Source organism: Ananas comosus, linkage group 5, assembly GCF_001540865.1.
Source record: "Ananas comosus cultivar F153 linkage group 5, ASM154086v1, whole genome shotgun sequence".
Classification (NCBI taxonomy): domain Eukaryota; kingdom Viridiplantae; phylum Streptophyta; class Magnoliopsida; order Poales; family Bromeliaceae; genus Ananas; species Ananas comosus.
Window position 1 is genome coordinate 846567 of NC_033625.1, and position 14333 is coordinate 860899.

The 14333-nt window shown below is 38.7% G+C and overlaps 1 protein-coding gene across 1 annotated transcript; it reads right to left on the bottom strand.

The window, feature by feature from the left end:
• On the bottom strand, positions 230–4915 carry LOC109710169 (serine/threonine-protein phosphatase PP2A-1 catalytic subunit). The gene is made up of 6 exons (XM_020232639.1): positions 4374–4915; positions 2914–3028; positions 2017–2125; positions 1854–1931; positions 1016–1207; positions 230–694 (listed from the first exon to the last, which is right to left on the bottom strand). Exons 1-6 carry the CDS (start codon positions 4624–4626, stop codon positions 521–523), a joined length of 921 nt encoding a protein of 306 aa, XP_020088228.1. The 5' UTR covers positions 4627–4915; the 3' UTR covers positions 230–520.

The window sequence follows — 14333 nt, forward strand, 5'->3', positions numbered from 1 at the left end:
AACAGTTTACCAAGTGAATTACACCCCCAGCTAGGCAAATGAAAAAATACAAGAAAATAATAGACAGAAGATATAGATAAGATGGATGGAACCTTTATCTGCAGCAACAACACGGCAAGGCATACAATGTTTTCCATCCTCTGCATGTCAGAAGGTGAACGAACTTAAGGCAAGCTTGGTGACTCCCCGCACTGCGCTCGTATGTGTTCGATTTTTGCAAAACATTGTATAAATAAAGCAAAAGACACCTACCATCTATTGCTCCATTAGTCTCTCTTTAATACAAACAGCATTCACAGCAAAATCCTGAGCGTGTTTAAAATCCAACACGGGAAGAGGCAATTAAGTAGCAACAAATTTGGAAACAAAAGAATAATAGACATCGTCTCTCTCTCTCTCTCTCTCTCAGCATAGAGAAATCTCCTTTTTTTCTCCTTTTTGTTTTTCTAAAACACATCTATAAAACAAACAACTGCAGCAAGATGAGCATTTCTACTGGCAGGAAAATCAGGCAATGCGATTACAAAAAATAGTCTGGGGTCTTGCGAGTCGTGTCGGGTTCAATCTGCCGCGGTGCCGGATCGAACTGGAGGAAGTTTTGATCCATATTCTCCCCAATCTCAAGTATTGCTGCCATATTTCCGCAGCGGTAGCAGTAGTTCGGTGCACTAAATACTGTGACTACATTCTTGTCCTGTAATAGAAGAAATCATTAAAAGCTCCAACTCGAAGAACAAATTACAAAATACATCCTCGGAGCTTTAGCAGAAGTGCCGTCAAGCAGAGCTATTTAAAAAGGCACTAAAAACATTTTCATTCGTTTTCTCCCAATGATTCCCACAATAGAGGTTTTAAATTGGAGCTCTTTATTTTTGAGGTCTAGAAGCTCCTTTTAGCTTCCTGCCGTAGCGAAAGCTCCAAAAGTGTTTCACGTGTCAAATTCAAACTTCTCTGATTAGAGGAGCGTTCCAAAAGGTACGCCCGACCAGGCACTTCAAACAATAAAGTCATCTACCTGGCACCAATTGTAACCTTCCATGACAAGTTGGTGGGCCCTAGAGATGAGGGAAAGGCCATTAGTGTGGTTGAACTGTTGGGCTATGTCTTGCCCGAATGTGTATCCCGCACCCCTTGGTGAAATGCCCCACCCACACCGGTCATCAGGATCAGACCACAAGAGATCGCACATGGGTCCTTCATGAGGAACCTACATACAAGCGCATCAAATGCCAGCTGAACAAAAGCATGCTGTCGCATATTGGAATTCATTTTTAATCTTAAAAGGAAATTGATAATCTTATAGAAGGGCCACATAATTTATGGATAAATTTTGTCCTAGATCCAACCAGATTAAGCGTAAACCTGCTCAACACGAAAGCTGCACACTGAACAAGGAATATATAGTGCTGAGAAGATTAACTAAGCTGAAATGTTGAAAACACAAGTTTGATAGTCCCAAGTTGCAGCAGTTTAAAAAGCAACCAATTCATACTACAGTCATTTTTTTTTCAAATAAAATTATCAGGTTTAAATAGAATGAGTTATATCATGCTGAAACAGTATGAAAGATAAATAATTTTCCCATTTCAGACTGACTTGACTAATCACAATACAAGTAAATTAACTCATATGCAGCATCAAGTGAACAATTAATCGCATTAGTACATTGATGACCTAACGAGTAGACAGCTAACAACAATCATAGCTTTAGTAGACTAGTATTATTCTTATGACACCATGTTAATAGTTGCGAAACAGTAGCAAGGATGTTTATACACTTAATCTAGAATTTGCCATTCTTTTCACATGCAACAAGCGTACAGCCTACAGTCAAAAGCAACTGGCATTCATACCTCCTGTATGCGATCAAGAGCACGAATGTTATCTAGTGTATCCAAAGATGGAGAAAGGCCGCCATGTAAACAAAATATCTGCAAGAGACAATTGTTTATTAATTGAGGTATATATCTAGTACAAAACTGACACAGATATCATGTACTAATCAAATATGTGGACCTGGTTCTCAATAAGAGCTGTAAGCGGCAGATAGTCAAATAGGTCAGTAAAATACTTCCACACATTTGCATTCCCATACTTTCGTAAGCATTCGTCATAAAAACCATACCTGAAGAAGTCAAAAAGAATCACTAGAAGACACCGAAAATGCATTAAGAGAGACGATAGATTTACCATAAGAAAAGCAGAAGCAAGACAATTCATTATAAAAGGACAAGATAAAAATGAGAATCAAAAGAGTTTTCATTTGACACCTATTGAAACTTTAAGAACTGAAAGAAAACAGAAATCAGTGACAAACCTCAATTGTTGACACAGACATAACAATACGTACCAATCTTGCCAAGAAGCGACGCGTATAAAAAGTTGACAAAGAAAAAAAGATACTAAGCTAAAAAAGAATACGTGAGCTTCCTGCCAGCAAAGCAAACAGGAAATACAAGGAATAGACTTTCCTGGAGTAAACTTAAAAGCTGCTATCAATATAGAGTTTTTGAAAAAGGACGGTATGCCAGGAGAGTTTCTTGACTTCTCCTTCCTCAATTGTCTAAGTTTGTGAAATTTGTGTTGTAAGGCAGCCATTGCAGCCATTGTGTCAGGGGATCAGACTTTTTATATAAGGACAACCATTGTGTCAGGGATTAGACTTTTTATAGAAGGACAGCAGCCATCGTATAATTCATCATTTGAACTGGCTAATCTTCACTGTTTAATTGCTACTGTAGCTGAAAGTCCCACTCTGCTATGTTTAGAGTATTTCAGTGCTCTAAGAATAATGAATAGCATCAAACTATCACGAATGTAGTGGTCAATTAATTTTGCTAGAGAGAACGACGCATGCATCTTGACCGTCTCATAAATAACGTATAAACAGCTAAAAGAATACAAAAAACTTACACTTGAGTTATTTGCCTGCTCTCATGATTTCCTCTCAATATAGTAATTCTGTCTCTATAACGAACTTTCAAGGCAACAAGAAGTGTAACAGTCTCCACAGAATAGTAACCGCGATCTGCAGTATGCATATCATAATATGCAATTAGCAAGACTTTGAGTCACTACGAATATAATGGAAAAGTGACAAAAGAACATATAATAAATAGATATTAGCTTGAGAAAACAGCCTATCTTCTTATATATCACAAAGAACTTGGTTGCATTCGCAATCCTTTGTACAACAGATACATCATCTTAAGAAATCCAAAAGAGCCCATAACTACATTTTGCTTAAGCACCCCACACTATCTCGATGCATATGACAGTACAACAAATACAACTTTGTAAAGGTCATTGTTGGATGCAACAATGTGTCACGACATTGATCCAATAGAGAGAAAACATAGTGGTTAGCACGCAAATAATGCTAGACTCCTTATAATTGAGAAAAAACAGAATATGTATTTGACAATGACAAAAGGACGGTTGTGGTACAAATGGGTAAAGTATGTGAATAATGAAACGGTGACTTCAGTATTACGTTGATAGAAGAAGGATGATAGTGAACATAAAAGAGCAGCCTGATGTTCACATATTTCGGTCTTTGCGTCATTCACACCATCATGATAATCTTATTTACTTAAACAGAAGCTGGGAGAGGAAATGAATCTGTATTTCAAAGGAAGTGAAAATGGAGAGTTAGAGATACAAGGAGAAAATTAGTTGCTTCTTTTGGGCGGCACAGTTCTCATTTCAGGCCAAGCCAAGTGGGAGGCATCATTTTGCACATGCAGTACACATATCAACAGACTAAAATTCGAGTTATACACTATTGCGGATAAATCTCTAAAGGGATTATCATGTCAACTACATGTTTTACTGATTTGCACGAGGCCCTTAAAATTTCTTCCACTGAAAGAAATGGAGTCGCAACGTCATAGCAACCAGAATACAAAAAGCAGAAACTAAGAACTAAGCAACTGTCAACATTTTGGCACGGTATAAGTTGGCTTTCACATAACACAGCCCCGATATACCTAAATTCATGAACTTTTAAGCTAGAAAGGACCTCTAAATCGCGAGCTCCCGAAAATAACTTCATGAAAACATTCATAGATATTAATCACAGAAGATTCGACAAAACTACAATCAGCTGCTCGATTACCAAATCCTCGCAAAAGTCACCATTTTAGCACAAATTAACAACCCGAAATCTCCTATTTAAGAATATGATAACAAATAAACCTAAAAGCATGGAAGATTCAACAAACCTACGATCAGCTACTTGATTATCTAATCCTCAGGAAAGGCACCATTTTAGCACAGACTAGCAACCCTCAATCTCCCGATACGAGCGTATGATACCAAAATAAACGTAGAATCACAGAGATTCCCATCGATTACTGATCCGAGCGACTCACCAACGTAATCCCCCATGAAGAGGTAATTGGTATCGGGCGCGTCCCCTCCGATACGGAACAGCTCGATGAGATCGTAAAACTGGCCGTGGATGTCGCCGCACACGGTGACGGGGCACTTCACGGGCTGGACGTTCCACTCCTCCATGAGGATCGCCTTCGCCTGCTCGCACAGCGTCTTCACCTCCGCCTCGGGCAGGTACTTGCACTCCCTCAGGAGCTCGATCTGGCGATCCAGATCCGCGTGCGACGGCATCGTGCCCTCGGATCTCCGCCGCCCGATCCGCGACGCACGACGATCGGACGATCGAGATCTCCCGAAATCGCCCGAAACGGAAGGTTCCGATCTTCCGGACGAGCGCGATCACGCGGATCGGAGCATCGGTGGAGTGGATCGGCGGGGATTAGGGTTAGGGTTAGGGGGGAGGGAGAGTGTTAGGGTTAGGGTTAGGGTTAGAATTGGGGGCGGGGAGTGGACGAGGAGAGGGAGGAGACGATGGAAATATCCAAATCAGAGTTCGCTTTCGCTCCTTCCTCCGTCTTTTATATGTTTTTTCTTTTTCTTTTTCTTTTTCTTTTTTTTTTTTTTTTGCTTTTTTTTAAAAAAAATTTTTCGGAGTCGGAAGAAGGCAGATCAGATGCCTTTCCGGCCTACAGAGATGAAGAGGCCAGAAGACTTTAAAAATGATAATAATAATAATAATAGTAATGGTAATCTAATAAAAAAATGGATCAATAAATTAAATGCAATTTTGCAAACATATCCCTCAGAACATTTAATTTGTTCCTTTTTGAAATGTTTCTTTTCTTCTTTTGACCGGATTCTATGCAGGATGATATGTATGAATCTTGTGCATACCGTCCTAGGTGCCATCGAATTAGTGGTTTCTTTTTTTTAACAAAAAAATAACATATTACTCATTCCATTTATTTTTTTAAAAAATAAACTTAGCTGAAAATATAAAACAACTAAATTTTAAATTTGGAATCCCGAATATCAACCACCGAACTCTTTGCTACTTGTACCGGGGCCGGTCGGTCAAATTACTAGTTTCTTACAATTAGGTATCGTTTGGTTCGGGGATGAGTAAAAAGTGGGTATTCTAGGGATAGGTGTAAATTGAGGTACAAGCGGGGATTAGATCAATTTTATGTTTGGATGAAAATTAGGTTATTTCTGGGAATAAGAAAAATAATGTTTGGTTAGGTAAGATGGAATAAGAATTAAAATAGGTAGCTATAAATAAAAATTAATAATATTATCTCTTTCTTTATATTAGAATTTGAATATGAAAATCTTTCTTGTTAAGGCTATACTTCCATTTTCCTTTCTCTTATGAGATCCATTTTGGTGAGCAACATATGAATAGTAGTAAAATTTTTCTGCTTTCATTATTATTTATTTATGTCAATACACACGCGGTATGATTTAATGCACTATCACAAAAAGTTCATTTGCTTGGTATATTAAGTAGATATATATGTTTGAATATAGATAGATATTAGTTTGTCGAGTTAGTAACTGCGCTAATTGTTATTTTCGTGTAGAATTTGGTGCTGCGTAGTGCTGCTTCTTTCGACTTCTCGCTGTTGCTAGAATAAAAACGTTCGGTGCTTATCTTTCAAACACCCGTTGATTAATTTCAACGGTGGGAAGTTCATCTAGTCTAACACAAAATCTATTGCAACCAATCACTAACTTCTTGGGCCCCATTTGATGACAATCATTTTGATCTCTTTATTAAATTCAAAATTTTTGTCGCTTACAATGCCCAATTAATATATGTATTCAATTCTATTTCTGTCATTGTTAATTAGCTCGCACGAAAGAAAAAAAAAATTCTAGAAATATTTTATTATAGTTTGTGGACAATTAATATATTTATAGACGTACGATTGTCGGTATCTTAAAAACGTGTGCATGACATGTTGAATTTGCAAAAAAAAAAAAAGAAAAAAAAAGAAAAAAAGAAAAAAAAGAAAAAACCTTGTCTTATTATTTCTTGACTTTTTTTTTTATTTTTTGTAAAACTTAGTCGTCTCACACGTGTAGCTAACTTTATTTAGCTAATGAATGGGGCAGATAATTTGCTATCTTTTTTTTTAAGAAAAAAATTGTAATTAAATAAGCCCTAATTACAAGATATTTAGTTCAAATATGAAACAAGCTTGATTGCATGTAGGGTTTGCACTTGAGCTCTATTTGGATGTCCCAACATATCATGAGACTTTTATAATATGATTGTAACTAAAGAGTTTGATTTTTATTTATTTAAAATTTTGCTATTTATGATTTGGTAGGATATATAGTATATTAATTTTTCTTATGAGATAATTTATCTAAATCTGAAAAAAAAAACCTTAATTAATGCCAAACATGATATTCCATTTTAAATATTTGATCATATTCTTTATTCATCAAATACATAAATTTCTTGAGTAAATTAAGAAAATATATTGAATAATTATTCATCCAAATAGGATCATGATATTTTAGCAAAATATATAATATAAATTTTTTAATCAAATTGGAGTACAAATTAACTGTATATTAATGTGAATCTCTTGGGTCAAGGGATTTAGTACATACCGATCCTTAAAGCAACCAGATTAAGTAACTTCTATAGAACCAAATTGTACTCAGCAAATATCCTTACTTATTACAAGAAAATATATGATAATTAATTGTACTAAAAAAGGTGTATCGAGAGAGTAATTAAGAGGGGGTTTACAACACGGATCTAACATATTAGAAACCCGAACTACATGAATATAGTACGTAGCTAGAAGAGATCAAGGATTCGATCGGATTTAAAAACAAAAAACACGGAACGAAACAATCTATATGTATACCAACTAGAGAACAATTAATAGATCTATTTGTAACGCCATATGCATCCATGCAAAGCTTTCGAAAGAAAAATGTAATAACAATATTGCTTCAGATAGTACGTAGATTTCATGCTATGCCCGGTCAATATCCAAGTAAGAAAACCAAAAACGCTCATCAAAATAAGAGCTACAACTCGATCGATCGATCGTCGATCGATCGATCGAGAGAGAGAGAGAGGGAACCCTAAACTATTGAGGTCGGGTTTGGTTTAGCATAAAATGAATCGAAAAATTATTTTTGGTATGAAAATTTTTTTTTGCTTGTTTAGTTGGACGTAAAAATATTTTTCAAATATTTTTCTGAGAAAATATTTTTACGAATTTGAAAAAAAGTAATTTTTTTATTTTTCGGCAAAAACAAAAACTTAAGATGTGTAAAAACTTTTCATATTTTTTTTTTTACTGAAGCAAACAAATGTGATTTTTTATTCCTTTCAACCAAACAAATATGGATAAGAAACCTTTTTCCTTTACTACAAAGTACAAACCAAACATTACAAAATATATGGAAATTTTTTTTTCACGTTTACGTTGAGCCAAATGGGCCCTAAACTGGAGGGAACTAAAGAACCAACTAGCTAGTAACATTTTCCCCATCTTTCCCTCTCACAGAGTAGCTCCGGCAATCAATTAGCACCACCAGAATCCGCCCCCATCGTCGTCAGCTCGATGTAAGAATTGCTCTGCTGGTCGTTGTTGCCGTGGGCCGAGGTGACCCCAAGGAGCCGCCACTGCGGCCGTCCCACGTTGAACGTCCCGCGGACTGCACTGGCCAAGTCTCTCAGCTGCGCCAGAGTCGACGGCCAGCCCGCCGCAGCCTCTCCATCTTCATCACCCTCGTGGGCTGGCCCCTGATCCCCCCAGCAGGCCCAGATCTTGGCCCGCACGGCTGCCGCCGCTTGTTTGACCTTGGCTACTGCGGCTATCAAGAGGGCGATTCCGTCTTGGCCGAGCTTGCCGAGGCGGCTGCTGCTGCTCGGCTCGTCGTCGGGCTCAATATCGATGTCATCTGCGTTCTCGACGTCGGCGATTGCCGGAGGTACCAAGCTGATAAAAAATTAAGTAGAGGAAAATTAAGATAGAGAATGTGATCGATCGCACTCTCTTCTTAGCTTTGCAATGAGACTGCATGTGTTCGAGTACGATGACGAGAATAAATGGAAGTGTTGCATGGCATTTTATAATGCGAGATGGAAAAGCTACTTAAGTACGTGTGGATGATTCAGTTTGGATGTTTGCATGGGTATTTTTTGACCAATTGTTCAATACTTGAAAAGACTTTACAAATATATATTACAAGCATAGAACCAATATGTATATTTTTTTTAAAAAAGAATGTAGAGATCTAACACGAGATATGGCCATTTAAAACTGAGCATTTAATTTTCTTTTTAATTAAGTTTCTTAAAAAATGTAATTGTATGAAAGATATAAAATAACTTTAATCAAGTTTATATTAAAAAAAAGAATGGTCACCAAAGTGGAGAGAGATGGTTTTGGCACTTACGCAGTATCGGCCGCCACAGCTACGGCGGGTGGTTGACTGGAAGGAACAACCTGCCCGCCACCACCGCCGCCGGAGGTGATTGTCTCAAGCCGCCGCATCCACGGCGTGTTGAACGCCCTGGCCATGGCTTGGTTCGCTTCGCCTTCGTCGACCTCATCGACCGGCCCGCCACTGCCCCAGCAGGCCCTGATCTTGGCCCACGCGAACGCTGCCGCCTTCTTGACCAGGCCAAAGGCACCGATCAAGAGCTTGATCGCGCTGGTGACGAACAAGCGGAAGCGGATGCAGCAGGTCGGCCCAGTGTCGACCTCCTCACGGCGACGGTTCTCCATGTCGGCGATTCTTGGACGTGTCAATTGATGAACTGGAGAAGAAAATTAAGAGACGGAGAAAGAAATAATTAAAGGAAATATATAAGAAGGGAACTAGGGACGGAGAAGATGATGATAACTACACTCTTCTTTGCTTTGGAACGGAGTTGTGTTCGAATACGAGGGGAGCGAAATGGATGTGTTGGTCTTTTATGGAAGGAAAGGGCAGTTGACGGAAACAGTTAGGGCCCTGTTCGTTAATAGTTGAGTGGAAAAGCTGATTGATTACATGAATGATTCGGTTGTAGGTTTGCAGGGGTTATGTATTGTTTTTGTGTATAATCCCGTGCCTAGAAAATCTTACACGTTTATTTTTTATGCTCATTAATCTATACCGTGCATTATCGGGCGAAGCAGATTAACTCTACTGCTAATGATCAGGAGTTTTTATTTGGACTAATTAAAGCTTGGCTTTTTGTTCATTAGGAATGTGAAGATCAATAATGATTTGGGGAAAAATTAATGTCCAGAGCCAATCTGAGCTATGAGTTATACTGAAATACGCACTATCTAACTTTTTAAAATTTTTAGTTGTATTGCACAATTTGAGTGTTTAAGATTGATAGGTCGTTTAGCAAAACTATGATCGCATGAATTCAATTAATTACATGTAATTAAGTACATTAATTAAAACAAGTGATGCTGTGGATCAAATAATAAAATAAAACAGAATTAAAGAACTAGACATATAGTTAAATTGAAACTTTATAAAAATTAGGTACTCGTTTCAAAATGAACAGGCTATATGGTAAGTGTTTTCATCAGCTAGCGAATCAGAAAAGGAAAGGAAAAAAAAAACACCTTTATCAACCAGGTTTTTAGCATTTACGTACCAAAGATCAAACTAATTAAGCTTGGGTTTACGTACAAGAAAGACGTACAGATCAAATTAAGCCTGAGTAGTTCATATATAAAAAAAGAAACCTGCGATAACAACTAGAGAACAAAAATAGACCCATAGATGAATTCCTAATGAATTAAGGATGCATACATGAAAAAGGTCTCAAAATTTATGTATTATCGCTTCGCATATATAGTATCTATAGTTCATTATCGTCAAAATTTATGTATTATCGCTTCGCATATATAGTATCTATAGTCATTATCAAAGCTCTCTGAAACTCAAATTCTTGCAAGATGTCCAATAGTTACAAGATCTATCAACCACCATTTTAGGAAACAAATAAGCAACTGCTAAACTACTACACCGTTTATCTAATCTCCTCCTTCCTCCTCAACCTCCTGCAGCGGTTTCAGCACTTACACACCAACTCCCTCCATCGCCACTGCTGCCACCAATGCCTCTTCATAGCTGCTGTCGCTGCTGTCGCTGCCGTCGCTGCCGTCGGAGACGATCAGCCGGTGCCGTAGCCTCCACGGCATGCCGAACATACTAGCCTCTCCGCCTTCGACCCCATGGGCCGGCCCATGATTCCCCCAGCAGCCCCTGATCTTGGCCCACGCGCACGCCGACACCTTCTTGACCAGGCCAAAGGCGGCGATTGAGAGCTCAATCGCGTTGGCGAGAAGCAGGCGTGAGCGGATGCTCCAGATTGGCTCGCCATCGAACTGGTTGAGGAGACCGTTCTCCATGTCGGCTATTACCGGACGTCTAAGTCGGTCCATGGAGAACGCAGTAAAGAAAATGAGAAGAGGGGTGATCGATCACCACGCTCCTCTACGCTTTGCAATGGTGTTGTGTTCGAGAACGATGAGGGGAGCAAATGGATGCGTTGCATGGCTTTTTATAATGAGAAAATCCGTTGACGGTTGGACGGTTGGAATTACGGTTATGCCCCTGTTCGTTAATTAACGAGGTGAAACTTGATAGGCTGCTTACGTGGACGATTCCGTTGGAGGTTTGCGGGGGTATTTTGGACCAAGTGGAGCTGAGTTCTTTGTTCGTTGCAAACGTCAGGGTTAAAAATTTTAGGAAACATGTAGATAACTAATTATCTTAGATACGAGTTATTTTACAATAACTATTTTATTTTTAAATATTCAAATGCTATTATTTAATATTTTAAGTTTTTATTTTAATTTGACTAATTTGATAATTCTTTTATTGTGTAATTAATTTGAGAGATAAGATGTTCGCTTGTGCAGAAATACTATTTTAATTAAGTCCAGTAAAGCAAATGTTTCTTTAAAAACAAATAATCCAAGCTAAAAAAAATAAAATGCAGGTATATATAGTATGAACTGAAATTAGTAATTGTAAAAATTAATTATGTTACTTGTTTTAAAATTAATGGACTACATATACATACATATATATATTACGTTCGTCAGCATTTCCCATCTAGCAAACCTTCATCTAACTAATAGCTATAAAACATGTCCATAGAACAGATCAATTAAAGCTCGAGGAAAAAAAAAGGAAAAGAAAACTATGTACGAACTAAAGGTACAAAGTAGGTCCATTTATTTCTGATTAACGATGTACACATGCAAAGCTCTCAAGAAAATCAGCAAAAAATATTACGCTTCAAATATATAATACGCAGAGTTCATGCTGTACATATACACAGCGTGAGACTAAAACGATCTGAAGCGTTCAATATCAAAAGTCTCTATAAAAGAAAAATTCTTGCAAGCTATAGAAGAGCTCGATCGCTACAAGATCGACCAACAATGCAACATTCTAAGAGGCAAAGACAAACCCTAAACTACTAAACTGGAGGAAATTATAGAAACCACTGAAAACCATTTCCTCCTCCTTCGTTCTCCTCAACCTTGACACATGCCGCCGCCTACACAAGTTGGATGTTAGGAACAACCCGCGCGTTGTTGCTGCTGCTTCCAGGGAAGAACCTCTGGCGCAGCCCGAGATCCTCCCAGCAGATCTTGAGATCGTCCCACACGCATGCCGCCGCCTTCCGCACCAGGCCAAACACCGCCATCGGGACCTTGACAATGAGCTGGCGTAAGCGGATACAGCCGCTCTGCTCTTCGCTGTGCTCCATGTCCGCGAATCTTGGACGTGTCAATCGAACTGAATTGATCAAATACGGGGGAAAAAAGAAATGGAGGTGAGAAAAGAATTAAACGAAGGGAAAAGAGTAGAGGAGAATGGTGGAGACGATGACCTCTCTCTTCTTACTTTGCTCTGAAATGGAGTTGTGTTTCGAGTATTACGAAGGGAATGAATGGATGTGATGGCTTTTTATAACGAGAAACGGCGGTTGACGGTTGGACAGTTGGATTTACGGTTATGCCCTCCTGAGTGGGAGAGCCGCTTACGTGCATGGATTGCGCAGGGTATTTTCGTCGACCAATTACAGCTCGAGTTAATTTACGTACGTGCAAATATAATTATTTTTTTAATATTCTAATATTGTTTAGTATTCGGTAATCGGTAGCCCGCAGCATAAAGGGAGTGAGGGGATTTTCTTTTAAAATAACAATCCTTTTATAAAATTTTAATTTCTCCCTCTACAATTTTTAACTTTTTTTATTTGATCAGCTAATTAATTTGGTGACTTTTTTATCGCATAATTTGGGTTCATATAATCGAGATTTTCTAAGCAAGCGAATTAAACCAAGTGATGCTTCAAATCAAATTATTCAAATTAAAAATAATTAAAAGATTAATTTTTTTTTTTTAGAGATAGGTAGCATACTACCCGCTTCGTTTATTTTATTTAGAAATAAACTTAGCTAAAAATGTAAATCAATTAGGATTCGAACTCGGAAACTCGATCGAGTACCAACCACCAGGTTCTTTACTACTTGCGCTAGAGAGAGTCGGTGATAAACTTAAAATTTTAAAAGTCAGATATGTAGTGGTTTCAAAAATAATTAATGTACTAGTTTACGTGCATTAGATCACTTCCTTACGCTTCCATGCATTTATTTCTAACGGCTTATGCATGCAAAGCTCGCAAAATGTACGCAATATTGCTTCAGATAGGACGCAGAGTTCATGTTGATCAGTGATCCCAAAAAGATCTGAAACAGTTTGTCACCATCCAAAGCTCCGTAAAAAAAGAGCTCAAATTCTTTGCAGATATGAAAGAGCCACATTTAGATCAACCAACCACCATTTCAAGAAATTAGGAGGGGAAAAAAAAAAAAACTAAACTAGTAAAACAGCAACATTGCCTCCTGTTGCCTACGTCACAGACTCTTTTTATACACGATCTTCTTCATGGTTTTTTACGTACGTACGTACACCACCTCTTTAATCTCCTCCGGAGGCAGTTTCAGCACTCGAGCACCGCCACCGCCCGCCGCCTCTGCCAATTGTACGGAAGGTCCGCTCTCTACATTGCCGTCGTTAACGCAGGCCGAGCTGAGCCCTAGCAGCCGCCGCCTCCACCCCATGTTGAACATCTCGGGGACGACTATCAGTTCCGCCGGTGTCGTGGGCTGGCCTGCGGCCTCTCCGCCTTCCTCGACCGCAATGGGTGGCTCCTGATTCCCGCAACAGGCGCAGATCTTCATCAGCACGGCTGCCGCCGCCTGCTTGATCTTGGCAATGGCGGTGGTCAAGAGGACGATTCCATCGTCGAGGAGCTTGCTGAGGCATCCGTCGTCGATCTGATCGCCGCTCGCCATGTCTGCGATTCTCGGACCTATGGATCCAACCGAAAGGGAAAAGATCAAAGGGAGTGATCAAGATGAAGAATTAGTAAAATAAGGAAACAAATTAAGAAGAGATTTGAATGTGGAGAAGGTGATCATCACCGCTCTCTTTTTCGGCTTGAAATAGAGTTGGGGTTCGAGTAGTGTTAGTGGGGAGAATATATGAACGGACGTTTTGAAGTTTTATAACGAGAAACGTACGGTTATACCCCAGTTCGTTATTTAATTAGAGGAAAATCTGCTGACGTGGATGATGTAGTGGATTTGCAGGGATGCTTTGGGGAGAAAACATCAGTAATTAGGAGCACCCCATGACGTCTCGCGGGGGAGGAATTCTACGCTGTCACACTTGCACCACGTCATCAATAATAAGTCAATCTTTTTTTTTTTCAAACAAAAGTACAATAAAAATACTTTTTTACAATCATGATGGGACATATATTCTTAAAAGAATTAATTTGATTGATTTGTTACGCCACGTCACTAATATACCCGTTGCATTCTAGAATTTTTCCTCGCGGGGAGCTCCCGATTTACTGTAGCATATTACGTTTGTTTCCATCCAAATATTTATTGAATATACTTTTATATTATTTTTTAATTTTA

What these genes read in the sequence shown, in the direction of transcription:
- LOC109710169 (XM_020232639.1), bottom strand. Translation starts at nt 4,626, where the DNA reads ATGCCGTCGCACGCGGATCTGGATCGCCAGATCGAGCTCCTGAGGGAG. An exon ending in CTTCATGGGGGATTACGTTG is followed by an intron (nt 3,029 to 4,373) that starts GTGAGTCGCTCG and finishes TGCATACTGCAG; the next exon opens with ATCGCGGTTACTATTCTGTG. An exon ending in AGCAGGCAAATAACTCAAGT is followed by an intron (nt 2,126 to 2,913) that starts GTAAGTTTTTTG and finishes TGACTTCTTCAG; the next exon opens with GTATGGTTTTTATGACGAAT.